The sequence below is a fragment of the Rhinatrema bivittatum genome, chromosome 13, assembly GCF_901001135.1.
Source record: "Rhinatrema bivittatum chromosome 13, aRhiBiv1.1, whole genome shotgun sequence".
Lineage (NCBI taxonomy): Eukaryota > Metazoa > Chordata > Amphibia > Gymnophiona > Rhinatrematidae > Rhinatrema > Rhinatrema bivittatum.
The window spans coordinates 82,925,030-82,951,135 of NC_042627.1; the positions used below are offsets into that span (position 1 = coordinate 82,925,030).

Sequence of the window (26,106 nt, forward strand, 5' to 3'; positions counted from 1 at the left end):
CCTCAAGCCATCTCTTCTCCAAGCTGAAAAGTCCTAACCTCTTTAGCCTTTCCTCATAGGGGAGCTATTCCATCCCCTTTATCATTTTGGTCGCCCTTCTCTGTACCTTCTCCATCGCAACTATATCTTTCTTGAGATGCGGCGACCAGAATTGTACACAGTATTCAAGGTGTGGTCTCACCATGGAGCGATACAGAGGCATTATGACATTTTCCGTTTTATTAACCATTCCCTTCCTAATAATTCCTAACATTCTGTTTGCTTTTTTGACTGCTGCAGCACACTGAACCGACAATTTTAAAGTATTTTCTACTATGACGCCTAGATCATTTTCCTGGGTGGTAGCTCCTAATATGGAACCTAACCTTGTTTAACTATAGCATGGGGTTTTCTTTCCCTATCTGCAACACCTTGCATTTATCCACATCAAATTTCATCTGCCATTTGGATGCCCGATCTTCCAGTCTCGCAAGGCCTTCCTGCAACTTACCATAATCTGCTTGTGATTTAACTGCTCTGAATAATTTTAGTTTATAAGTCTTTATTCAATAGCTCCACAGAGAACATCAAACATTATACAAAAGAAATCTAGGTTACAAAGTCCATAGCCTTATGCATAAGTACACACGTTGTGTTTGTAAAGTAAACCATCACGTTGCTCATTTTATGTGTGTTTAAACAAATAACCTATTATCCTTTCTCCAAATAAATCAACTTCCTCATATTGGTAATGGCCTTAAAAATATGGGGATAGAAAAATGTCTCCTGCCTGCCTGGCTGGTTCTGGTCCAAACAGAGTAAAAAAAATGATCAAAACCAATATGGACCTCTAAACTTTTCCCATAACCCAAGAAAAGAAAAGATCTGCTTGTCTATGGGTTAAGGAGAGTATTAGATCATCTAAAAAGAAATCAAGATACTAATTATAAATTATTCAACATTAACTCCTCGCGCTACTAGTAGACTTTGTATATATTTGTCCCAAATAAGCCAAAACTTCTTTTTAGATTTAAAAGTAGCCTGAGCACCCAGGGCCTCCATGGACAATCATATGATGTAGACATTCTTTCACTGTCAAAATGCTGGGAGGTAGCCTCTTGCCAATTCAGGAGGATAGAGCGTTTTTCCCTGACCAGGGCCTTCCTAACCAAAACTCTTATCACTTTTTTTTGCGTATGTATCTAGCAAAGTCAATACCAAAAAGAACCTTCTCTATGGCCAAAGGAATTCACAGACCTAAACTGTTACTAATGTATTTAAAATTGTAATCCAAAATTGTTTGATTAGTGAACAAGACCAAAACACATGAGTAAGGTACCAATCTCTTGTGAGTACTTGGGGCAGGTGTTAGAAGGTGTGCCAAAGCAGGTGTAATGTATGCTCTATGTAGGAACTGAAATCGTACTTCTCGCAAATAGACCATTAGGGGAAATCTTTCAGCCCCTGAAAACATGGCAATCACACCCGATTGGGAAAGGGAGAACTTACTCTCCCTTCTCCAAGTCTCCATAAGGTTTGTGGCCCAGAATACCTTCTTCACTGTTTATGCGTGCAAGGGAAAGTTTGAGACTCTCGATCCGAAAAAAAATCATCAAGCAGGGTCACCTTTGTCATATCTAGTGTTTCTTTGGGAAGTGAAGAAACATAATGGCTTTAATGGAAAAAAGGAAACCGGTCACTGTCCCTCAGAGCATATTATTCTTTCAACTGTGAGAAAGATAAAACCCTCTCCATCTGGTCCTTCCAAGTGCTGAAGGTAGAAATGCCCAATTCACACCATCTAGCAAATGTTCGCAAATGGGACCCCCGGAGGAAACTGGGTTGCCACGTATTGATAAATATGGAGTGCCCTGCCCAGTCAGATTCATAAGGGCTTAATGCAAGGGGGCCACTAAAACATTGTTAGCTAAACCTCCTGGCAGGTTACCTGCCGGGGCCAGCAAAACATCAGAAATCTATAGTAGGGATCAAGGCTTTATCACTGCTAAGGTCAGTAAAGATAGAGTCCTCATACAGCCAATCCCGCAAAATATGCGAGAAACTCGCAAGATTATATAGCTCTAGATCAGGAAGGCTTAACCCTTCTTTCGTCCAGTCTAGGTGTAATTTTTTTTTTTAGAGCAACTCTCGACTTTTTACCCCTCCAAATGAATTCAAAGATGAGGCTATTCAAGGTGTTCACCTCTCTTTTATGGAGACGAATAGGTAACATCTGTAGTACATATAACCAACGCAGGAATAGTATCATCTTAAAGAGGTTAATATGCCCCACCCAAGAGAGAGGTAATGCATGCCACACTGATTATTTGGATTTGTATAGTTTATCAGGGGATATATATTAAGAGCATATATTTGGGACACATCTAATGAGATCTGTACTCCAAGGCATTTAAAGGTATGGGACGCCACTTCAAGGGGGCCAAAGCGACTGTACCAATGCCGGATAAGCTAAAACTTCTGGTAGTGAGGCGTTAACTGGGTCGGATAAAAATACTAGCAAGTCATCTGTGAAGGCTGCATGTTGAAAAAAAAGATTTACCCAAGGGAAACCCCTTTACTTCGGGTTGGAACGAATGGCCATTAAAAGGGGTTTTAATGTCAGAAGGAATAATAAAGGGGATAATGGGCAGCCTTGTCTCGTTCCCCAGGAAATGAAGGAACATTCTCCATTGGCCACAACCTCTGCCATAGGTTCGGAGTAAAGAGGATTGAGGCCTGTTCTGGATTTGAAGCCTTGAACAAACATCTGCTTCATTATGAATTGCAAATATATTTCCTCCACATGCAACACTAACCGACTTGATGTCAGTTCTGTCATACGTTGTCCACCAGCTTAGCAGAATGTGTTCAGCTCTGCTTCCTCTTAGTAGGACTGCAAATACACACCTTGGTCAAACTTCATCAGCACAGAGCTCTGATTATGTGTTGGCTCACCTTAGGATAGTACCTTTCGAGTATGTTTGTTTGTGAAGCTGCACCTTGATCATCAGTTTGTACCTTTTACATTCCATTACTGTCTGGACAATCTCTCAAGGACCGACAGTACCTACGGACAAGCAATTTTATGTGACCTTTCTTGCAGTAGTTTACTCTGTACGAAGGAGTCCAGGTTGCTTTCTAATTAAATGTTCCACTGCAACCCACAGGTCATGTCTAATTCAGTCCTGCTCATTGACTGAGAAAAGCAAGTTTGCTTACCATAAACGCTATTTTCAGTAGGTGGCAGGATGAATTAGACATGAGATGCCCGCCCATCTCCGTCGAGTCGACTGCCTAGAGATATATACACACACATGTTTTCATATTAGCTTTGTGATATAGACTGAGGAGGCTCTCAAGGCAGTGGTCATGTGGGAGCTCCTGTACATGCTCAGTAGAGCTCAAAGCTGTACCAGCTTGGAGAGACAGCTCTGTTCAGTGCCACCAGATGACGTCACCCCACAGCTATAGCTCTTACTCAGGAAGCTTTGAATTTGGTGTGTTTTGCTGACTTTTCTAAGGGTGTCTGATAAATTTGCATTACTTTGGTGGTGTTATATGTTCTGTGAAGATTTTGAGGTGGGCATTGGGTAGGTTTTGCTTTGATCTATTGATGAATAGGATTGGCTGAGGTCTGGATAGAGGAGACAAGGCATTCTTCTTGCATAATCAGTCATCTTCCAAAGGCATCCTCCCTTGCTCTGTCATTCAAGATATAAAGTCCTAGTGATTTACATAGATTATCGCTTCCTATAGGTGTTCCTTTCTTTTTTCTGATCTAGTAAAGTAAGGTATCTTGTCCCAGGATATGTGCTTGATCTCCTGGTTGGGGATAAAGTCTGATTCCTTTCCTGTGCATGACCCTAGGCCCCCATTATATAATGATTTTAGCTTTTGTTTTAAAGGTAGCAGTTTCAGATTGGATAATTTGTAAAACATTCAGGGTCAAAATAGCGAATCGGATGGAGGTATGTAAAGGGCCCAGAGATGTGTATCTCGTGGCATCTGGAGTAGATCTTTTGATATTTAACTCAGATATGTCTCTTCTGTTTTAACTGCTGCTGGTAAAGGCTTGCATGATCTGTGTACGTGATCGCAGTGGGTTGAAATTGTGACTTTTTTCATCATTTAGGATGACCTTCGATTTCTGAAAATTTTACCCCCCACCTCTCAGTTTTTGCTCCATGTGTGATACACCCTAGGAACTGCTGAGCAGCAATAGTTTTGCCAGTGAATGTTCTCGCTTCCTGCTTGTTCTGATTCATCTTTTGAGGGGTTTTGACTTTTCTCTGCACTCTGGCAGTTGTGACTAATAGAGCATCAATTTGTTCACCAAAAAATGTGGTTTTCTTTCAGTTAGAGCCTAAAATATAGCGGCATAAAAAGGTGGCGGTTCTAGGGTTACAGTTTTTTAGTACATGTTTAGATTTTACTATACATGCACAGTAAATGTTTTGACTTTTTTCTTTTTAAAGATTTTATTGGTTATTTCATCTAATTTTGTTAAAATCAAAACATTTACTATTAACAAATCAAAGATCTACAATAATTTCCTTTATTGTAAGTCAGATAGTAGTAACAGTAAAGAAACTACTGTTGTCACAGACTGTAGCAACAAAACTTTGAAATAAAGAGACAAAATGCAGATTTCTTCTCAGTACTTATTACAGAGCATCAATTTGTGCACAAAAAGCTTTTTTTTTTTTCTTCAGTTATGGAGCCTAAAATATAGCTGCAAAAAAAATTTGGTTCTAGTGTTAAGAAACATAATATATCCTGCTAACACCTCTCTGGAGCAGATTATGACACCTCCTGGAATTAAGAGCTCTTTGAAACCTGTTAGACACAGTGGCTGTATCTTTGCTTTCCTGCAATATGATCATGTCATGGCTTATTACATTATCAGGATCTTTGCTTTTATCTCCAAAGGTTGAGGATGTCGGACCTTGAATGTTCCAGCTAACAGAAAAAGATTCCATTTTATAGGTGCTAGTACTATCGAAGTTGATATTCAGCACCACTAAGATTGGATTTATCTGGCTAAGAGGCACTGTTTAAATGTTCTGCCATATTCACCGACTGCCACTTAGCTGGATAACTATTTCTGTGTTTAAATAGTCATCCAGGTAAGTGGGGGTGTTCTGGAGTGGCGCTAATAATCCAGCTAATTTAGCTGGATAAGAGCCAATATTCAACCGTATCTGTCTAAATTACCAGATTACTTAGACCTGTTAAGCAGGTCTAAAGTCAGCTGTATAAACTTATCTAGCTAATTTTTAGTTAGCTGGGTATATTCAGCAGTGTAGCTGTACCACTGAATATCCTGGCTAAGTTAGCGAGATATGTTTATCTGATTTAATTTATCTTGGCCAGATAGTGACTGAATATCTACCCTCATACTAATATAGTCTTGTTTTGCCGTAGCCGGTTAAAATACAATTTCTAGTAACTAAGGCTATGAAAATACAGCTTTTCATATTCATGGATTGGTAATGGTAATAGATATTTCCCGTCGATAGCAGGGCTGAATTAGCCATGCTGTCTGGGAAGCGTCGCGACCCGCAGTAGGCGGAGTTACCTCAGCTAGTAACAGAGCTTTGAGTTTGTGCAGCTGCGCGGTGATGTTCCAGCATAATTCCCTCTCCTCTTCAGTTTCTTTTTTTCTGCGAGCCGATCTCACGCGGGGATTTCTCCTCCTACTTTTTCTCTTCAGAGATTTTTTTCGGCAGTGAATTTTTGCGCCGTTTTTTCTCATCTTTTCATCTCCAGATGGCTCCGAAGCAGTTTGGATTTAATATTGTCAATGTGGCAAATTATGTCCGTCACAGATGGACATACTTATTGCTACATCTGTTTAGGTCCAGAGCATGACCAAACGTCATGTAGAGACTGCGGCCGCATGTCTCCTCGCGCCCGACGCCAGCGGGCGGCTAAGATGGAGCACCTGAAGACGGGCTCTTACGCCCCACCTACATCGACCCATTCTTCGCCGGGACCGGCGAAGACAGGTAAAGCCCACGCAAAATGGGCTTCCTCCCTGGGCCCCTCCGAAGCGGGGTAAAGCATGCCGGGCATTATCTCGGGTTTTCAAAAACCCCGATTGCCCGCGATCCATACCGGGGCTCCGGAGAAGGATCTGGAAACTTATGGCAAGGGAGATGAGTCGATGGGTTCTAGGTTGCTAAAGACAAACGAACCCCACCATCCGGTCCGAAGAGACAAGCATCTATGACGCATGACATTGTCTTGAAGCACAGTGCCACCACGACGCAGGGCGCCGCCACGAAGCATGGAGCATTTTCAAAACATGAAACCTCTTCGAAACAGTGGAGTGCCTCAGGGATCTGTTCTTGTACCGGTGCTTTTCAATATATATATAAATGATCTGGAAAGGAATACGACGAGTGAGATTATCAAATTTGCGGATGATACAAAATTATTCAGAGAAGTTAAATCACAAGCGGATTGTGATACATTACAGGAGGACCTTGCAAGACTGGAAGATTGGGCATCCAAATGGCAGATGAAATTTAATGTGGACAAGTGCAAGGTGTTGCATATAGGGAAAAGTAACCCATGCTGTAGTTACACAATGTTAGGTTCCATATTAGGAGCTACCACCCAGGAAAAAGGTCTAGGCATCATAGTGGATAATACTTTAAAATAGTCAGCTCAGTATGCTGCAGCAGTCAAAAACAAACAATGTTAGGAATTATTAGGAAGGGAATGGTTAATAAAATGGAAAATGTCATAATGCCTCTATATCGCTCCATGGTGAGACCGCACCTTGAATACTGTGTACAATTCTGGTCGCCGCATCTCCAAAATGATATATTTGCGATGGAGATGGCACAGAGAAGGGCAACCAAAATGATAAAGGGGATGGAACAGCTCCCCTGTGAGGAAAGGCTGAAGAGGTTAGGGCTGTTCAGCTTGAAGAAGAGACGGCTTAGGGGGGGGATATGATAGAGGTCTTTAAGATCATGAGAGGTCTTGAACGAGTATATGTGACTCGGTTATTTACACTTTCGAATATAGAAGGACAAGAGGGCATTCTCTGAAGTTAGCAAGTAGCACATTTAAGACTAATCGGAGAAAATTCTTTTTCACTCAATGCACAGTAAGGCTCTGGAATTTGTTGCCAGAGGATGTGGTTGGTGCATTTAGTGTAGCTGGGTTCAAAAAAGGTTTGGAAAGTTCTTGGAGGAGAAGTCCATTAACATCTATTAATCAAGTTTACTTAGTGAATAGCCACTGCTATTAATTGCATCAGTAGCATGGGATCTTCTTAGTGTTTGGGTAATTGCCAGGTTCTTGTGGCCTGGTTTGGCCTTTGTTGGAAACAGGATGCTGGGCTTGATGGACCCTTGGTCTGACCCAGCATGGCAATTTCTTATGTTCTTATATTCGAAGCATATGTCAACACTAAAAACTTCTACCATAGGAATATCCATGGGGCATGTTTCAGTTACACAGCCTAAAAGTAAAATACATACTCCTTCCAAAAGAGCAGCAAAGAGGAAGCATCTAGAACACTCTCCTACTTTCTCCACATCTAGCCGGGAGATTGAAGTGGAACTTCTCTCCGACACAGAATCAGTTCCCTCACAACAAACTATTCTCAGTGCACATTCTCTCAGCAGGATCAGCACTACCTACACCAAAACAAGCTCACGCAAATCCCAATATTCACAGTGGGAATACTTCACCTGAGAATATTTTGCTACATGCCATTTATCCTCCACATAAAAGACAGAGACTGTACATTCCTCCACAAGGAACCCTTGCAGCATCTGCAATGTCAAAAATATCAGAAGTACTTTCCACATTTTTCAAGACCTGGAACAAGGTAAACAGGTACCACCAGTGGTCTCTCCACATACCTCTACACCCCCTTCACTGGATCCCCTTACAGGGGACCACAGCTCAGAACCCGAGCATCACCCAGCGAGCCCTGTTTCACAGGTTTCTACGGTTTTGTCTAATTCTTCTACCGGATTACCATCGGATACCCCAGAGGGACCACAGGAGCCTTATTTTCCCTCCTGAGGACTTAACCTACTCAAAATTGATTGAGAAAGTAGGTACCCTCCTCCAAGTTCCAACAGAACGAATCCCAGATCCTAGAACGGAAATGATGGGCATTCTCAAAATTTTTGAAACCCCTGCTGAACCAACTGCCCTACCGCCACATTCGGGCTTGAAAAAAACCACCTTTTAAAAAATTGGAAAACCCCATTTTCCACAACCACAACCTGCAGGAAGAGTGACATAATATAACATTCGTAACTCTTCAAACTATGAATCTCCTCAACTTCCTCATCAGTCGGTGGTAGTAGAGTCAGCTCTTGCAAAAGCAAAACGCTCAAAACTACACTCCAACGTCCCACCAAATAGAGAACATAAATGCTTGGCCGACTTCGCAAAGAAGGTTTATCATTCCTCCATGTTGACATCTAGGATTCAACACCATCAATTTTATACTACACAATACCTATTCGAGACTCTTCAAAAACTTCACCAACTTTGTCTTTCAGAAGATAATACCCTTCCACAACCATTTTTGGATTTAGAAGAAGGACTTAGACATTTGCTCAGATCCATTTACGAAACATTTGAGTCATCTACACGAACCTCCGCTTCGGCCATAGCAGCCAAGCGTCTTGCTTGGCTCAAGGCAAGCACTATTCGCACTGATGTCCATGACAAACTGGCGGACATTTCATGCGTGGGAGACAATCTTTTTGGTGATCAGTTCACAGACACAATCTCCCATTTGAAAGAACAAAGTGCACCCGTTCAATCTCTTACCTTCCCCTCGGAATCACACAAGCCTCAGCAGAGATATTTTCAACCTTACCATCGTTGGTATTACCCTCTGTCATATTCTAGACATTATGCCACCAATATAGACCACATTGATATTGCACCCCCCAGGTCACGTCCCAGGACTACACCAAGGGGAAGACCCAGACACAAAAGCAATACACCAGCACCGCAGCAAAAGCAGCAGTCGTCTATTTTGAGTACCATCCAGCCACCGCCACTCCAGACTTCATAGGAGGGAGTCTCCAATTTTTCTAAACCATTGGGAATCCATCACTTCAGACAAAGGGTGATCAACATCATCAAGGAAGGATGCCATCTAAATTTCAAATCCATTCCACCCCTTCCTCACCTGTCTCCAACACGAGCTACACCCTCCCATACGTATCCGTACATATGGAGTTATCAAACCTATTTACTCCAGAATTCTATTCAAATGGTTCCTCTTCAACATCAGAATCAGGGTTGTATTCCCATATTTTCTCATTCCAAAGAAATGGGAGGCCTCCGTCCTTTCCTGTATCTCCGCCTCCTGAATCAACACATTCAAAAAGTGAAATTCAAAACTATCCTATCTCGATACAACCCCACGATTGGTTATGTTCCATCGACCTGAAGGATGCTATTCCCATATACCAATTCACCCTTCCTCTTGGCAGTACCTCTGTTTCCAGATCAGAGTTCACACTACCAATACAAAGTGCTTCCCTTTGGTCTATCTTCAGCCCCAAGGGTGTTCACAAAATGCCTAGCAGTGGTGGTGGCTCATCTCAGGCAACTCTCGATCCAAATAATTCCTTATCTGGAGATTGGTTAATAGTAGCTTTGGATCCGTCCCACTCTCAAAGCGCACACGTTATGTACAATCAATTGCCTCCAAAAAGTTGGTTTCCTGATCAGCTTCGAAAAATCCCCAACTCCAACCTACACAAATACTCCAGTTTATAGGTGCTCTCATCAATCGACAGAAGAGAAGGCCTATCTCCCACAGGGAGAGAATGCGCACTCTTATGACCTTAGCGCAGAGGCCTCATCAACAAACTCAATCATCCGCGTGCCAAATCCTTCAACTTCTGGGGCATATGGCGGCAGCGATCTTCGTAGTTCCCCACACCAGGCTTCACATGCGCCGCTTACAGTGGGGGCTAAAGACACAGTGGTCTCAGTTTCTCCAACTACTCAGCTTCAAGATTCTCATTACCAACACAATGAAGGAGGACATCCGCTGGTGGAGCTCTCCTTCCAACCTATCAATGGGGGCCCCCTTTTGTCTACCTCCGCATCTGCTCACGCTCACTACCAATGCGTCCAGGAAAGGTTGGGGGGGGCCCATCTCAGCACCCTAAAAATGCAAGGTCTCTGGACTTCTCAAGAATCTATGTACCAGATCAATCTCCTAGAGCTTCGAGCGATCTGGAAGGCACCTTCAAACCTTCTCAGTTCAAATCCAACACTCGAATCTCATGGTGTATACCGACAGGCCAAGTGGCAATGTTTACATAAACAAAGGAGGGGGGTCCAGTTCTTGGATACTTTGTCAAGAAGCACTTCAGATACTTCACTGGGCTCTCGAGTTCCAAATCTCACTCCAAGCCACTTACCTTCCCAGTCTAGACAATATAACAGCAGATCGTCTAAGCCGAGTATTTCATCCACATGAGTGGACCCTGAATCCAGAAGTGGCGGGAAAACATTTTCAACAATGAGGTTTTCCGTCAATAGATCTCTTTGCCACAGAAAGCAACAGACAAGGCAGCCATGGTAGGTCTTTCTGATATGCTCTTTCCATACGCCCACCAATACTGCTTCAAAACCATCCCACATCTTCTAACGCAAAAAGGGGGGCTCTCTTCTTCACCCGATGAATCAATCGCTTCATCTCACAGCATGGAGATTGAACGGCAAGTACTGAATCACATGTGGAAGACATCCTCATCGCATCCAAAAAACCTTCCACCCAGACGTAACTATACAGGCAAATGACATCGCTATCTAACCTGGTGCACTCCTAGGAACATCAGTCCTTTTTCTGCTACCCACCTCTCAATTACTACAGTATCTACACACCCTGTCCGAGGCGGATTTAGCTACCACTTCAGTCAGAGTACACATTAGTGCTATAGCAGCGTTTCATGACCAGCATAACGATCTACCTATATCAAATCATCCACTAATATCTAGATTCATGAAGACATGTACGACTTCGCCCGTCGGTGACCAAACCCACTGGTACCATGGGATCTCAACATAGTTTTGGAACAGCTCATGCTACCACCCTTTGAACCAATGGACACCAAGCCACATAAAATATGTGACATGGAAACAGTTTTTCTAGTGGCCATCACAATCAGCATGGAGGGGTCAGTGAACTCCGGGCATTGGTTCATTACTCCCCCTATTTAGAGTTTTACCATGACAAAGTGGCTCTCTGACCTCACCCTACCTTTCTCCTAAGGTGGTTTCCTTTTTTTCACCTCAATCAAACCATCACACATCCCATTTTTATGCCAAAGCTGCATGCCAATGAACGAGAGAAACTTCTACATACTCTAGACTGTAAAAGAGCTCTGGCCTACTACAAACAAAGGACTCAGTCCACTTCTAGGCACTCTCAACTGTTCCTTTCCTTTAACCCCAATGATCTGGGCCAACCCGTTTCAAAAAGGACCATAGCCAGTTGGTTATCACAATGCATTCTATTTTGCTACAATAAACGTTCCATCAAACTTGACAGTAAGCCTAAGGTGCATCAGATACGTGCCACAGCAGCATCGGTTGCCCACTTGAACAATGTTCCACTACTGGATATCTGCATTCATTCATACCTTCACATCTCACTATTCCCTTCAACAACAAACAACCTCTGATGCAGCACTAGGCATAGCAGTCTTCAACTACACAAAAGCTATGAGACTGTCCAAACCTTCAAAAACATTACACACGGACACAACCGGGGAGCTTGGGACTCCCAGACAGCATGGCTAATTCAGCCCTGCTATCGACTGGAAAAAGCAAGTTTGCTTACCGTAAACGGTGTTTCGTAGATAGCAGGATGAATTAGCTATGTGTTCCCTCCCTCCTCCCTAGACAGTCAACTACAAGACACACTAACGTATCTTACCTCTTTCTTGGCTACAAAGAAACTGAAGAGGAGAGGGAATCGCGTGGGAACACCACCGCGCAGCCGCACAGACTCAAAGCTCTGTTACTAGCTGAGGAGACTCCGCCTACTTCGGGTCACGACGCTTCCCACACAGCATGGCTAATTCATCCTGCTATCTACGGAAACACCGTTTACGGCAAGCAAACCTGCTTTTTAGGATTGGAGTTGCTACATACTAGTTTCCCACAGCAATTTCCAGTTTTGCTTTATGAAAGTTTCTCACGCAGGGATGCTCAGCATTACTATAATATGCCATGGGGGAATGGGATGCTAAGAATTAATAGTGCAGTCAGTCTTGGAAGATGTTGAAGATGAGTGGGGACTATATCACTATATCATTGTTTTATAATTACAAGAATATACTATAGATGTCTATGTGGTATTTTTCCTTGCACTTTTTTCAGGGGCTGAAGTAATTGTCCTAGCTTATATGCTCATGGCAGTTTATAGCCCATGGGACTGCTCACTCTGGTTTGTAGTGACTGATCTTATATTTTATGAATGAATTTACTTTGTAACTGTTTTTACTATTGCCCTTCGAGGACTCTTTAACAAAAGAAAATGAGATCTGTCCCAGTGCAGCGCAGGATTGAGATAAATGGAAGAGAAGCTAGCAAGGAGAGTGCAGCTGCTTGTGCGCACACCTGGCCACCCTGTCCCCCTACGTTTATGTACTATTGTGATATTTTTAAGCAGGAAGTCAGGAGCCGCCAAGAGGCAATTCCAAGAAGTCAGCTGCTAAATGTGCAGTCATTAGGATTCATTGATTACTATCTGCCTTTGAATCTTCCTGAAACAGAGATCATTGTTATCCCAAACCAAGGTTACAGAAGAGAGTCTAGGGTTTTGGGTTTTTTTTTTGTATAATCTCGTTATTGTGTTTTTACAAAGATACAACATATATACATCCTCAAATTACAGAAAAGAGGAATCATTCAATCCCATCATTGTTGTCCCTTCCCCCACCCTCCCTCCTTCTACACTTGTCCTTGACAACCAGCTTATTTAGTACAGGTACACTCATCAAGTTTAGTGCAAAACAAAAACATGAGCAAGTCTTTAGTACATCTTTCTGTGCATAAGAACATAAGAAATTGCCATGCTGGGTCAGACCAAGGGTCCATCAAGCCCAGCTTCCTGTTTCCAACAGAGGCCAAACCAGGCCACAAGAACCTGGCAAGTACCCAAACACCAAGAAGATCCCAAACTACTGATGCAATTAATAGCAATGGCTATTCCCTAAGTAAACTTGATTAATAGCCGTTAATGAACTTCTCCTCCAAGAACTTATCCAAACCTTTTTTGAACCCAGCTGCACTAACCACATCCTCCGGCAACAAATTCCAGAGCTTAATTGTGCAGTTGAGTGAAAAGGAATTTTCTCTGATTAGTCTTCAATGTGCTTCTTGCTAACTTCATGGAATGCCCCCTGGTCCTTCTATTATCTGAAAGTTTAAAAAATCGATTCACATCTACTCATTCAAGACCTCTCATGATCTTAAACACCTCTATCATATCCCCCCTCAGCCGTCTCTTCTCCAAGCTGAACAGCCCTAATCTCTTCATCCTTTCCTCATAGGGGAGCTGTTCCATCCCCTTTATTATTTTGGTTGCCCTTCTTTGTACCTTCTCCATCACAATTATATCTTTTTTGAGATGCGGCGACCAGAATTGTACACAGTATTCCAGGTGCGGTCTCACCATGGAGCGATATAGAGGCATTATGACATTTTCCGTTTTATTAACCATTCCCTTCCTAATAATTCCTAACATTCTGTTTGCTTTTTTGACTGCTGCAGCACACTGAGCTGACGATTTTAAAGTATTATCCACTATGATGCCTAGGTCTTTTTCCTGGGTGGTAGCTCCTAATATGGAACCTAACATTGTGTAACTACAGCAAAGGTTATTTTTCCCTATGTGCAACACTTTAAATAAGTTTAAATACATGAGGGAGAAAAGCTCACATGTGGCGGGATGACTTGTTTCACTAACACAGAGATTCTCCCAGGACAAGCAGGATGGTAGTCCTCACATATGGGTGATGTCACTGGACGGAGCCCTATCACGGAAAACATTTCTGTCAAAGCTTCTAGAAAGCTTTGACTGGCACACTGAGCATGCCCAGCAAGCCATGATCCCTGTGTCCACAGGGGTCTCCCTTCAGTCTCTTTTTGACACGATGCAGTTTGCCTCACGTTTAGAAGCTCTGTGAGATTTTCTCATAACTTTTCCTCACGGAAACAAGTTTTACTTCACAAATAATTTCTCCCTACACGGGTCTCCCTTCGCGTACATTTCATCGATGCTCGGTGAGTTCTATGCCCGTCACCTCACTATCGGCTTTCCCCGGTTACCAACCGAACTGCGGCCTTCTTTCTCCCTATGTCTATCACCCTCAGTCCGCCCCACGATGCCAGTCTTTCCTGCGTCTTCCACCGGGTTCATCGGAGCTAGAGGGATAGGGACGTCCACGGTTCCCATTGCTGCCAGGGCCGCCGTCGATGCCTCCTTCGATGCCATCAATGCCCATATCAATGCCTTCCCGGATACCTTCAAAGCCGCCATCGATACCGTCGATGCTACCGAAGCATCTATACCTCAATCAATGCCCTCGACCTAAAGAAAAATGCTCCATACTTTGGGTTCTAAACCAGAGCCCTGTGTAATCAGTTACATGTAAAGTTTGTTTCTAATTTTAATTCTTGTTCTATGTAAACCGATGTGATGTACCTACGAACATCGGTATAAAAAAGCCTTAAATAATAGAATAATCCTTGGGGACAAACAATGCCAGGAGCAATGGAGGCACTGTGACAGTCCATTACCAATGCCATCCAAGACAGCAAGGGCATCTTCCTCAGAGCTGGAGAATGACCGGGCCGAGCACCGTGAGAGTCATCGTCACCGGCATGGTGACCATCTGCCACAGATGCCATCCATGACATCGGTGGCATCTTCCTCGGTGCTGGAGAATGACTGGGCCGAGCACCGAGGGGAAACAAAGCTACTGCCATGGTAAACAACCGTCGCCGATGCCATTCTGGACATCTGTTGCATTTCCTCGGTGCTGGAGAATGACCGAGGCCGAGCTCCGAGGGAGGAAACATCGTCACCAGCACCGACGTGATTCCTTGTTCGGTGCCGTCACTGATACCACACTGGCATCAATGTCCATTGAGCCAGTTTGGAAGCGGGCCCGGGTACACGAGTCTCCATGCTCCTCTGCACCCGAGGCACCGAGGTGTTCCCCACCGACACCGGTGCCAGGTGTTGCGTCCGTCGGTGCTAGACGGCTTCGCCCCGTTTGCCTCACCTTATTCACGGCTCCTCCCGCTTACCTAAGAAAGATGGCTACCGCCGCGTCTACCAGCCGACCTCTCCGGTGTCCCTGGAACAGCTATGGTGCAGCCTCCCGCCATGCTCCTCCCAGGTACCTACTAGGATGCGCGCGTGCTTCACCCATGTCTTTATTCCAACCTTGGCGCGAACCTCGGGGGCGTTCCCCCTTACAGACTTCACGCCATCTGGGTATATAACATCTTCTAATTTGCTAGCTTGTTGAGTTAGCGAGGACTCGATTGGGATTTGTTCTGTTCCTGTCTACGCTACTCTGCCGCTTCCGTGCTGCCGCTGGAAGCTCTCTCTCTGCCCTTAGGGGTAGCTGCTAACCTGGGTATCCACTCCTTGGGGGCCCTCTGCTTTATTTCAGGTGCCTTACAGGGAACAGGTACTCGCTCCTCGAGGGCCTGCTCTCCCTGCCTTGGTGCCTGCACCTTCTTCTACAATTTGGTGGAATCGCATATCTTCAGCAAACACCTAGTGAGTACTCTAACTCTGTCTATCTCATCCACAGTACTTCCTTGCTGGGAAACCTGCTTCGGAACCTCCAAATACCAACGGGGTGAGAAGGGCTCCCTTTGCCGAGGTCCCTGAGACTGGAACTACCAGACTGCCTCACTACTGCCACCTTTGGTGGTACTCTTCAAGCTGTATAATAAAGAACTAACTATTGGGCCGATACAGTAAAGTCCGCGGGAGACCGGGCGAATGCCCTCTCTCCCGGCTCGCGCACAGGCTACTCTCCTGTGCGCGCGATTGTCGGAGCGCACTGTACTGTATCGGCCCATGTGTTTGTGCGTTCTGAGTCTAGCTTAGTAATGTGGCTCCTCACCGTGCTCCTCCCTGTGGGCGTGGTCATCTACCACAGTACCCAAGGATCCACCCAAACACCGCTCATCCATAACACCGGGTACTGAGCCACCACAAATTAATGTGAAAGTGCCAATAACGCCTAGCTTGTCTTCCCCTGTAGCTGCGCTACCCATACCAGTTTACAAGGGAGGACCTGGATGTTTACGTCCCTCAGGCTGTCCTCGATGCCTTCTGGAATCTACTACCATGGGAGCCATCGATGTTTGCACTGTTGTGCCACCGCCTTGTTTTGACACATACCAACGACAGCCTAAGTCATCGCCGCTGATTCGTCCTTCTGAGACTCCATCATGAAGGGTGATGGGCATTCTAATCCCGCTACGGCACTGATCCCACAAGACCTGGTCACTAAAACGGACCAGATGTTTTCGAAAGGTTCTAGGTTGTAACATCTTCCAAGAACCACATTGGTGTCACATATTGCTATTTACCAGCTATGTTTGACACAACACCAAGGGAACCTCTCTGCCAGCACAAGGGATTGCTTCGAGACATCCTCCCATTGCCAGCAACAGGACTCCATACTCGATAGTAACCTGGCTTCCAGCCCCTGATTTACAGCCTGAAGTACAAGATGACCTAGCTGATCTGTCATGCACAAGGTCCAGCAGACAGTGCTTCAATTGCAAGACCACTGTGAGACACTGCGACAGCTCTCTGTTTCTTGCATAGCAGAGAGAGATGCTAAAAGGACCTTTTACCATTCACGCTCCTGTGTGAGACCAACTGATATCCAGATCACACCAGCTCCGCCAATCGGGCAGGTGCCTGGATTTTCCACCTTGCCAGACAACAGAGCGGCCATCCCACTGAGGACCAGGGTTCGGGATACCGTTCCCCGGACGCAACAAGACTGAGGATTTTAATCCCGCTATTTCCTTCTTTCAACAGAAAGCAGGCGATCTCCGCCCATTCTGGACCTCAGAAATCTCATCAAATTTCTTTGGAAGGAAAAGTTCAGAATGATGTCTCTCACCACCTTGCTTCCCTTACTACAATAAGTGGGTTGCCTCTATCGTCTGATCTTTCTTTGTGCTTCATAGTGAGTCATCAACATTTTCAATACCAAGTTCTGCCGTTCACATTAGCTTCGACAACTTGTGTATTTCACCAAATGCCTAGCAATGACTGCCGCTTGTCTACAGAGAAAAACAGCATTCATGCCTTTCCTTACCTGGACAACTGCCTAATAGGAGTCAATCCAAGCAAGGAGCTCTAAATTCTCCAAGACTCACTATAAATCTTCTAAATTTGGCTGGGATTTCTGATCAACTACCATAAATCCCAAATGGAGCAGTTCTGGGCACTACAGTTGCAACGGACTTCCTGCCCAACAACTGCACAGACATCCTGTCAAATTCTCCACATCTCTGCGCGCATGAAACATAGCTTCAGCCCATCAATTCTTTCATTGCTGGGTCACATGGTTTCCACTATCCACATCACTCCTATGGCCAGACTAGCCATGAGGAAAACTCAGTGGATTTTCATATTTCAGTGGCTCAACCGCTTTCGTCCCTGATCCATATCACCAATCCAGTCACAAATCCTCAGATGATCTTGGCCACAGTCGCATCCATCTTGGGTTGGAGAGCTCATATCAACACCTTCCAAACCTAAAATACGTCTACTCCACTCCATGGAAAGTCTCAGATCAACTTCCTGGAGCTTCGAGCCATTCATTATGCCTTTTGTGTCTTCAAACACTGCCTCTCACAAAATATTTGTGAATACAGACAGACAACATAGTGGCAATGTGGTACTCGAACACACAGTGACAAACACAGGCTCTTATCTGATCTGCCAGGAAGCCGCGCAGTTCTGGACCTGGGCCCTTGCACACTCCATGCATCTCCGGGCCACTTATCTAATAGACATACCGAACCTATTAACAGATAATCTCAGTCGAATTCTCCATCCTCATGAGTGGTCTCTGAATCCATGGGTAGCGAGCAAAATCTTATAGCCAACCATCGACCTCTTGCGTCCGAATAGAACCACAGAGTGGACAGATCTACTCCCTACACAAGCAAATAAATGCGTTACCATGGACGCCTTTGCTCGCCCCTGCAACAAAGGCCTCCTATATGCGTCTCTTCTGATACCGCTCATAGCCAAAACTCTCGTGATGCTACAACAGGACAGGTTTTCAATGATTCTCATACTACGTCCTGCCCTAGACAAGTATGCTTCCTCATACTTCTCGACCTATCACTCACAGGTCAATCTCATAACACACTCACTGATATTCTCAGGTACTTGTAGCTTCACAACAACCTTCCACACGTAATTCTTACCATTCGAAATGGGCAAGTTTTTTATCAAATGGTGTACACAAAAAGGTATTGACTCCTTTTTCTGCCCCACTCAATCTCTTCTTAGGCTATCTAGGATACCTTTCGGATTCTGGTCTCCAGACATCCTCCGCACGGGTACACCTCAGTTCCATCTCAGCTTACCACCAAGGAGTAGGGGATGCCTGGTTAACGGCTCAACCCCTTATAAGTCGGCTTATCATGGGTTTTCTACAACTTAAGCCTCCTCTATGATCACCTGTTACGGACTGGGGCCCAAATGTAGTGCTTACAAGGCTCATACGTTCCTCGTTCGAGCCTCTGCATTCCTATAACTTTAAAATTCTAACATGGAAAATTATTTTCCTCGTAGCCATCACTTCTGCTAAAAGGATCATTGACTTACAAGCCTTTCTTGCATACCCAACTGACACCAGGTTCCTCCGTGACCAAGTGGTCCGCCATACCCACTCTAAATTTCTTCTTAAGGTGAACACAGCCTCCCACTTTACTCAGTCTATAGTCTGCCCACTTTTTCCCAAGGCTCTCTCTCACCAGGGCGGGAGGGTTTTGCACACCTTGGACGGTATTGTGTGCACTTGCATTCTGCCTAAACTGCACTACACTCCATAGGAAATCCACCCAACTCTTTCCTTCCTTGACAAAGACAAGCTGCGAGTTCCAGTGGGCAAACAAGCTCTCTCCAACTGACTAGCAGACTGTATCGAATTCTGCTATGAGGAAGCAGGCCTTCCTCTCCAGGGGCGAGTACAGGCACAATCTGTAAGGGCCATGGCAACATCAGTAACACACTATTGCTCAGTACCAATTGCCATCATCTGCTAGACTGCGACATGGAGCTTTCTTCACACATTCGCAGCCCTCTACTGCTTAGATACGGAAATCCGTCAAGACTCTGCCTTTGGCCAACCTGTCTTGAAAAGTTTTCTTCCAGTATAATCCCCAACTCCTTCCACAACCACCTGCTATGATTTCAGGCTGCCTCATCATTGCCAATAGCACTCCAATTATTGTGCCTGCTGCACGAGTTGTCTGCTATTGGCCTATTGTAGTACGAGTCAGCCTGTAGCTTGCTAATCACCCATATGTGAGGACTACCATCCTGCTTGTCCTGGGAGAAAGCAGAGTTGCTTACCTGTAACAGGTGTTCTCAGAGGACAGCAGGATGTAGTCATCACGAAACCCGCCCGCCACCCCATGGAGATGGGTCCGCTTACGTTTCTTATTTTCTTTTTTCGCTCGCACGTTTTGCTACAAATGAGACTGAAGGGAGACCCCTGTGGACACAGGGATCATGGTATGCTGGACATGCTCAGTGTGCCAGTCAAAGCTTTCTAGGAACTATGACAGAAAAGTTTTCCATGATAGGGCTCCGTCCAGTGACGTCACCCATATGTGAGGACTACATCCTGCTGTCTGGGGAGAACACCTGTTACAGGTAAGCAACTCTGCTTTCTTAATATTTCTCTGGTTTTAAAACCTGGTGGAAACTATTGTACTCATGAAATCTCTTGGTTCTTCTGGGACCTGAGACAGTGGTTGTCTGTGCCCTGCAGGTTTGGTTTCTGGTTGTTTATTAGTTTGCTCTTATCTTTCAGAGAGATGCCAAGGGGCAGTATCTGTTTGACCTGCTCTGCCACCACCTTAACCTGTTGGAGAAGGATTACTTTGGAATTCGGTTTGTGGATCCTGACAAGCAGCGAGTGAGTATTTCCAACACTACTATGAGCAATCGAGGCCTGGGGAGCAGAGCGGGACGGGAAAGGCATGCTTTGAAAAGAGTTTGGTGTTATGAGGGGGAATGCCCTATATGAATATGAGGAGGGTAGGGTTATAAGATGAAGTTACAGGATAAGAGTACAGGATAGAGGTGGACATTTCAGTTGAATATGTAATGTTATTGGGTTAAAGTTGCAATGTTACGTTAGAGGATACAATATGATTAGTTGAAGTTTCAATGATGATATGGCCAGATATCCATTTTTGGTTAGTTAGGAATATTTCTCCTATTCTCGAGAGGTAGTAGCAAGATTGTTTAATAGCAATGTTGTTGTTCAGGTGATGGTAATGGGGGGTATGTTTCTTTATGGTGAGCTCTATTAGTGGCTAGCTGTGTGGTTGTCAGTGTGTTTAAGTAGGCTTTGGTAAATAGCCAGGTTTTCAGCTCCTTCTTGAAGGTTTTTATGTTGGGTTGCGTTCTCAATTCTATTGGAAGTGCATTCCAATACTACTATGAATAGTTTTGTATCATCCGCAAATTTGACAACCTCACTCGTCGTATTCCTTTCCAATTCATTTATAAATATATTGAAAAGCACCGGTCCAAGTACAGATCCCTGAGGCAGTCCATTGTTTACCCTTTTCCACTGAGAAAATTGACCATTTAATCCTACTCTCTTTCCTGTCTTTTAACCAGTTTGTTATCCATAAAAGGACATCACCTCCTATCCCATGATTTTTTAGTTTCATTAGAAGCCTCTCATGAGGGACTTTGTCAAACGCCTTCTGAAAATCCATATACACTACATCTACCGGTTTACCTTTATCCACATGTTTATTAACCCCTTCAAAAAAATGAAGCAGATTTGTTAGGCAAGACTTCCCTTGGGTAAATCCATGTTGATTGTGTTCCATTAAACCATGTCTTTCTATATGCTGTTATGATTTTGATCTTTAGAATAGTTTCCACTCTTTTTCCTGGCACTGAAGTCAGGCTTACTGGTCTATAGTTTCCCGGATCGTCCCTAGAGCTTTTTTCAAATATTGGGCATACATTGGCCACCCTCCAGTCTTCAGGTACAATGGTTGATTTTAATGATAGTCTCTCGTGATTCTATAACCTATTTGGCATGGTTGACCTTTTTTATGGAATTCTCTGAATGAAAATTTGAAAGTTGAAACATCTCCTCCTCCTCTCTTCCAGGGTATACATATTTAGGTTCTTCAGCCTCTCCTCATAAGTCTTTTGATACTGGCCCACACCATTTTGGTTGCCCTTCTCTGGACCACCTCCATCCTGTCTCTATTCTTTTTGAGATACATTCTCCAGACACTTACCCCAGTATCCTTTTCTTGGTCCGTGTACATAAGTCTTTCACCCTCCATCATATGCAGATCTTTTGGATTACTGCACCCCAGATGCATGACTCTGTACTTCTTGGCAGTGAATCCCAGCTGCTAAATCCTTTTAAGATGACTTAATTTACATCTCCCTCCGGTCTGTCTTCCGCACCAGAACTGTCTTGCCTCTTTGTGCAACATATCTTTTGTCTCCATGGGCTTCCTTTCCATATACTCTCAAACCACGGAGTTTAATTCACAGCTCGATTTTGTAGGGGTCTCTTCACAAAATTTGGCATTACCCTGGACTTCACAACCTCATACCATTCTCAACATAATGGGCAGACAGGCTCAACCAGATCCTCAAAAACTTCCTGAGAGGATGTGTTAACGACTGGGCATTTCTTTTCCGATGGACAGAGTTCTGCCACAATAATCATATGAGGAGTACTGGTTCATTGCTATTTCAAATAGTCTACAGCAGAGTACCTCTCCCAATTCCGCTCTTGGTATTCTGCCCTGCGGCCAATGCCATGAGCTGCAATCTCGGGGACCTTTGGCAAAGAAGCTATTAGTCACTCAGCTCTGCGGCTAGTTGATTCAAAAAGCAGGCTGACAAGAAGTGATGACCATCACCACAATTCAAGCCTGGAGAAATTAGTATGGTTGTACACCCACAACCTGTGACTTCAGATGCCTTCGAGTTCGCACCCAAGTGTATTGGACCATTCCCCATTCTACAGTGGTTAGAAAGCAGTGGCCTACCAACTAAAACTTCCAGCCACTCTAAAAAAATTCATAACATCTTCCACTTCTCACTCTTGAAGCCTCTGATCCTCTCCTAGCTATCACGATGATACCCCAGTCCCACTGAAGCCACATCTAGACTGACACCGAATTTGAGGTACAGGAAATTCTGGACTCCAGGAGATACCAAAACTGCCTTGAATACCATTTCTCCTGGAAAGGGTTTAGTTCTGAAGAGAACTTATGGGAGCCCACATCCAATCTACAACCCCCCCCCCCCCCTCCCCAGATGGTAAGGGACATCCATCAGTACTTCCCCCAGAAACCTAAGCATAGAGGTCTGGGAGGAGGTTTTGAAGTGGGGTACTGTAACATTCGACCATTCGTGGGATGGCCTCGAAGCAGTCTCTCTCACCCCTGTCCTGGCACATGAGAAGTTCATCAGCAGCAAGAAGACCACCAACTCTGCTGCCAGATGCCGCCATGCTCTCTCTCCTCCTAGGATCCCTGTAGTTGTGCACAGCTAGTCTTAGAGCCCGTGGCAAGAAAGCTCTCATGGTACCCTGTGATAACCTCACACATTGTTCTGCTTTTAAGCACTGCTGGCACAACAGATCCTCCTGTGTTTCCTGCAGTGCATGTTGCTGTGATTCCTTCCCAGCGGTGTTCCTGTTCTCTGCTTCATCTCATCCTGCTCTTATCTACCCAGCCTGCTCCAGCCCACCCCACCTCGGCTTGACCAGTCAAATTTGATCCTTGCTTTGGATCTGGCTATTCTCTTGCCTGCCGCCGACCATTGTTTTGGACCTGGATTGCACTTTGCTCACTGCCTGCCCTGACTCTCTGCCTATGCCTGGTGATTGCCTGACTGCTGCTTGCTCTGACCTCAGCTTGGCCTTGGACTCTCTTATCTTCATTGCCCTCTGGGGCTGTTTTCTAAGTCCTGCTGACCTCCGGAACTGAAGGACTCAATCTGTGGGGGAAACGGGTTCTGTCCCAGCCCAGGGCGCATTTGCTAGCTGACGGTATGGGCCTACTTGGTCCCCCTACTAGGCTGCATCAACCATACCACAGCACAAGGGTCCACTCCCCTTATATAATGCTTGTATTTAATAAAGCTTTTAATAGAGTAGAACCAACATGTTTCAATTCTGTCTTGAAGATTTATAAGTCAGTATTGAGGTCATTATCTTAAAATATGTTGCAGGTATTCTGTATAAGACAGGTACATTTTGCCGAATCACGATAGACTATTTGAAATGGTTGGCCTTTTTTATGGAATTCTCTGAACAAAAATTTGAAAAAGTTGAAACATCTTCTCGATTTCGGAAGTTACTTACAGTGTATTTAATCATGCAGGCATTTGAAAGAACTGAGCTAGTTTCTAAAGAAGATAAATTCACTTAACTCTTCAGGCTGATATGGTATTGTATGACATTTTCTTGAGTCTGGGTCAATAAATGTTACTGCATGAGTGAGTTCTTTGCTAGACTTTGCTTTTGTTTGGTTTTTACGTAATCTGTTTTTTAATTTATGGATGTATTGTTACCAGCTTAGATTTGTACATATGGCAAGATATACTTTTTTTAAATAAATAAATAGAAGGTAGGACTAACTGATCAGTTTTCCAAATGCAGAAAGGTCATTAGTGGAATGCTTGTGAAACAAACCAGAAAAATTTCACAACTTCCACTTTTTGGATAGAACTTTTTAAAATAGTTCAAAGTTTATTAATGTTTTGTTTTATTATTGGAGTACTACAGGAATTGATACTGGGCCCAATACTGTTAACATATTCATAAGTGATCTGGAAAAGGCCATCACTAGTGAGGTTATCAAATAAGCACATAAGACAAAATTATTCAAAGTTGTTTAAAAAAACAAACAAAAAACAGATTGTGAGAAACTACGTAAGAGTAGGGGACTACGCAATTGAATGCAGATGTCATTTAATGTGGAAAAGTGCAAAGAGATGCACATAGGGAAAACTCTTCAGAGGGATAGCTGTGTTAGTCTGGTGTAGCAAAAAATGACAGTAGTCTGGTGGCACCTTATAGATTAAATTTATTGAAGCATGAGCTTTTGAGAGTTGCATTTGACAAAGTGGACACTGTCCTAGAAAGCTCATGCTTCAATAAATCGGTGAGTCTATAAGATGCCACAAGATTCCTGACAGAGGGAAAAATAATCCCAACTCTAGGTACATGATGCTGGGTTCTCTATTGGGAGTCACCACTCAGGAAAGGACCTTGGAATCCTGGTGGACAATACATTGAAAGTCTTGGCTCAGTGTGTGACACTAATAAAAAAAAATAAACAAACAAGAGTGTTAGGGATGAAGAAGAAAAGAGAAAATATCATATTGCCTCTGTGTTGAGCCGTAGTGTGACTGCACATTGAATATTTTGTGCATTTCTGGTTGCTCCATCTCAAAAAAGGTATAGCAGAACTAGAAAACATAGAAACATAGAAATGATGGCAGAAGACGACCAAACGGCCCATCAAGTCTGCCCAGCAAGCTTTCACACTTTTTTTTTTCTCATACTTATCTGTTACTCTTGGCCCTTAGTAAACTTTTGGTTCTATTTCCCTTCCACCCCCACCATTAATGTAGAGAGCAGTGTTGGAACTGCATCTAAGTGAAATATCTAGCTTAATTGGTTAGGGGTAGTAATCGCCGCAATAAGCAAGCTACTCCCATGCTTATTTGTTTACCCAGACTATGTAATTCAGTCTTTGTTGTTGTTGTCTGAATATAAATCATCTTTTCTTCATCCCCCTGCCATTGAAGCAGAGAGCTACACTGGATATGTATTGAAAGGGAAGTATCAGGCTTATTAAAACATGCAGAGCAGGGTGACAAAAATAAAGGGAATGTAACTGCTCTCCTATGATGAGAGGCTATGCAGGTGAGGGCTCTTCAATTTGGAAAAAGAGACGGCTGAGAGGGGACAGAGTAGAAGTTTATAAAATCATGAATGGGATGGAACACGCTAATAAAGGAAGGTTATTTACCGTTTCAAAAAATACTAAAACAAGGGGACCCTCCATGAAATGAGCAACCAGCAGATTTAAATCAAATTGTAGAAAGTACTTTCACTCAGCGCACTACCAAGCTGTGGAATCTGTTGCCAGAGGATATGAACAAGGCAACGAGCATAGCGGGGTTTAAAAGAGGTTTGGACAAGTTCCTGGAGTAAAAGTCCATAAGATGAACTAAAGAAAGCTATTGCTGTCCCTGGGAGTGAATAACAAGAATTAGATGTACTTTATGGGATCTGACTGATGTTGGAGAGAGGATGCAGGGCTTGATGGATCTTGGTCTGATCCAGCATGGCATTTTTATGTTCTTCAATCTTTCTTTTTCCTTTGTGCGCACATTGCAAAACCGAGGATCTCCTGACTGTCATCTGTTTACTTATTGTAAAAATGAGAGGATTTGTTAATCATCTGATCATGATCTCTTTTCCTTTACTTTAGCACTGGCTGGAATTTACAAAGACTGTTGTGAAACAAATGAGATGTGAGTATCAAATAGTCACTGTCTCTTTGTGAATATCATGCAGGACCCCCTTGAGTGTAGTATCTGCGCCTGCAAAGCAATCAGAGCATGAGATTCCCTCCCCCCCCCCCCGAGGATGGAGTCTATGCTGCGGAGTTATTGGAGCGCAATCCCCTCTCCCCCACCCCTTAGTATGGAGTCTGCATCTGCAGGGCGATCGGAGCATGATATCCTGAGTATAGAGTTTGCGCCTGTGGAGCAATCGGAGCAGAAGGCACTCCATGAGTATGGAATGTGCT

The 26,106-nt window shown here is 44.1% G+C and overlaps 1 protein-coding gene across 2 annotated transcripts in view; it reads left to right on the forward strand.

The window, feature by feature from the left end:
* FRMD5 (FERM domain containing 5) overlaps positions 1-26,106 on the forward strand; it is a 141,768-nt gene that overhangs the window by 16,170 nt on the left and 99,492 nt on the right. Inside the window, exons 2-3 of one of the 2 annotated variants that reach the window (XM_029575859.1) lie at positions 20,097-20,201; positions 25,786-25,828. In XM_029575859.1, coding sequence (XP_029431719.1) covers positions 20,097-20,201; positions 25,786-25,828 — 148 coding nt within the window. Of the gene's footprint in view, positions 1-20,096; positions 20,202-25,785; positions 25,829-26,106 lie in introns of those variants that run through there. The other variant, XM_029575860.1, reaches the window with a different exon arrangement.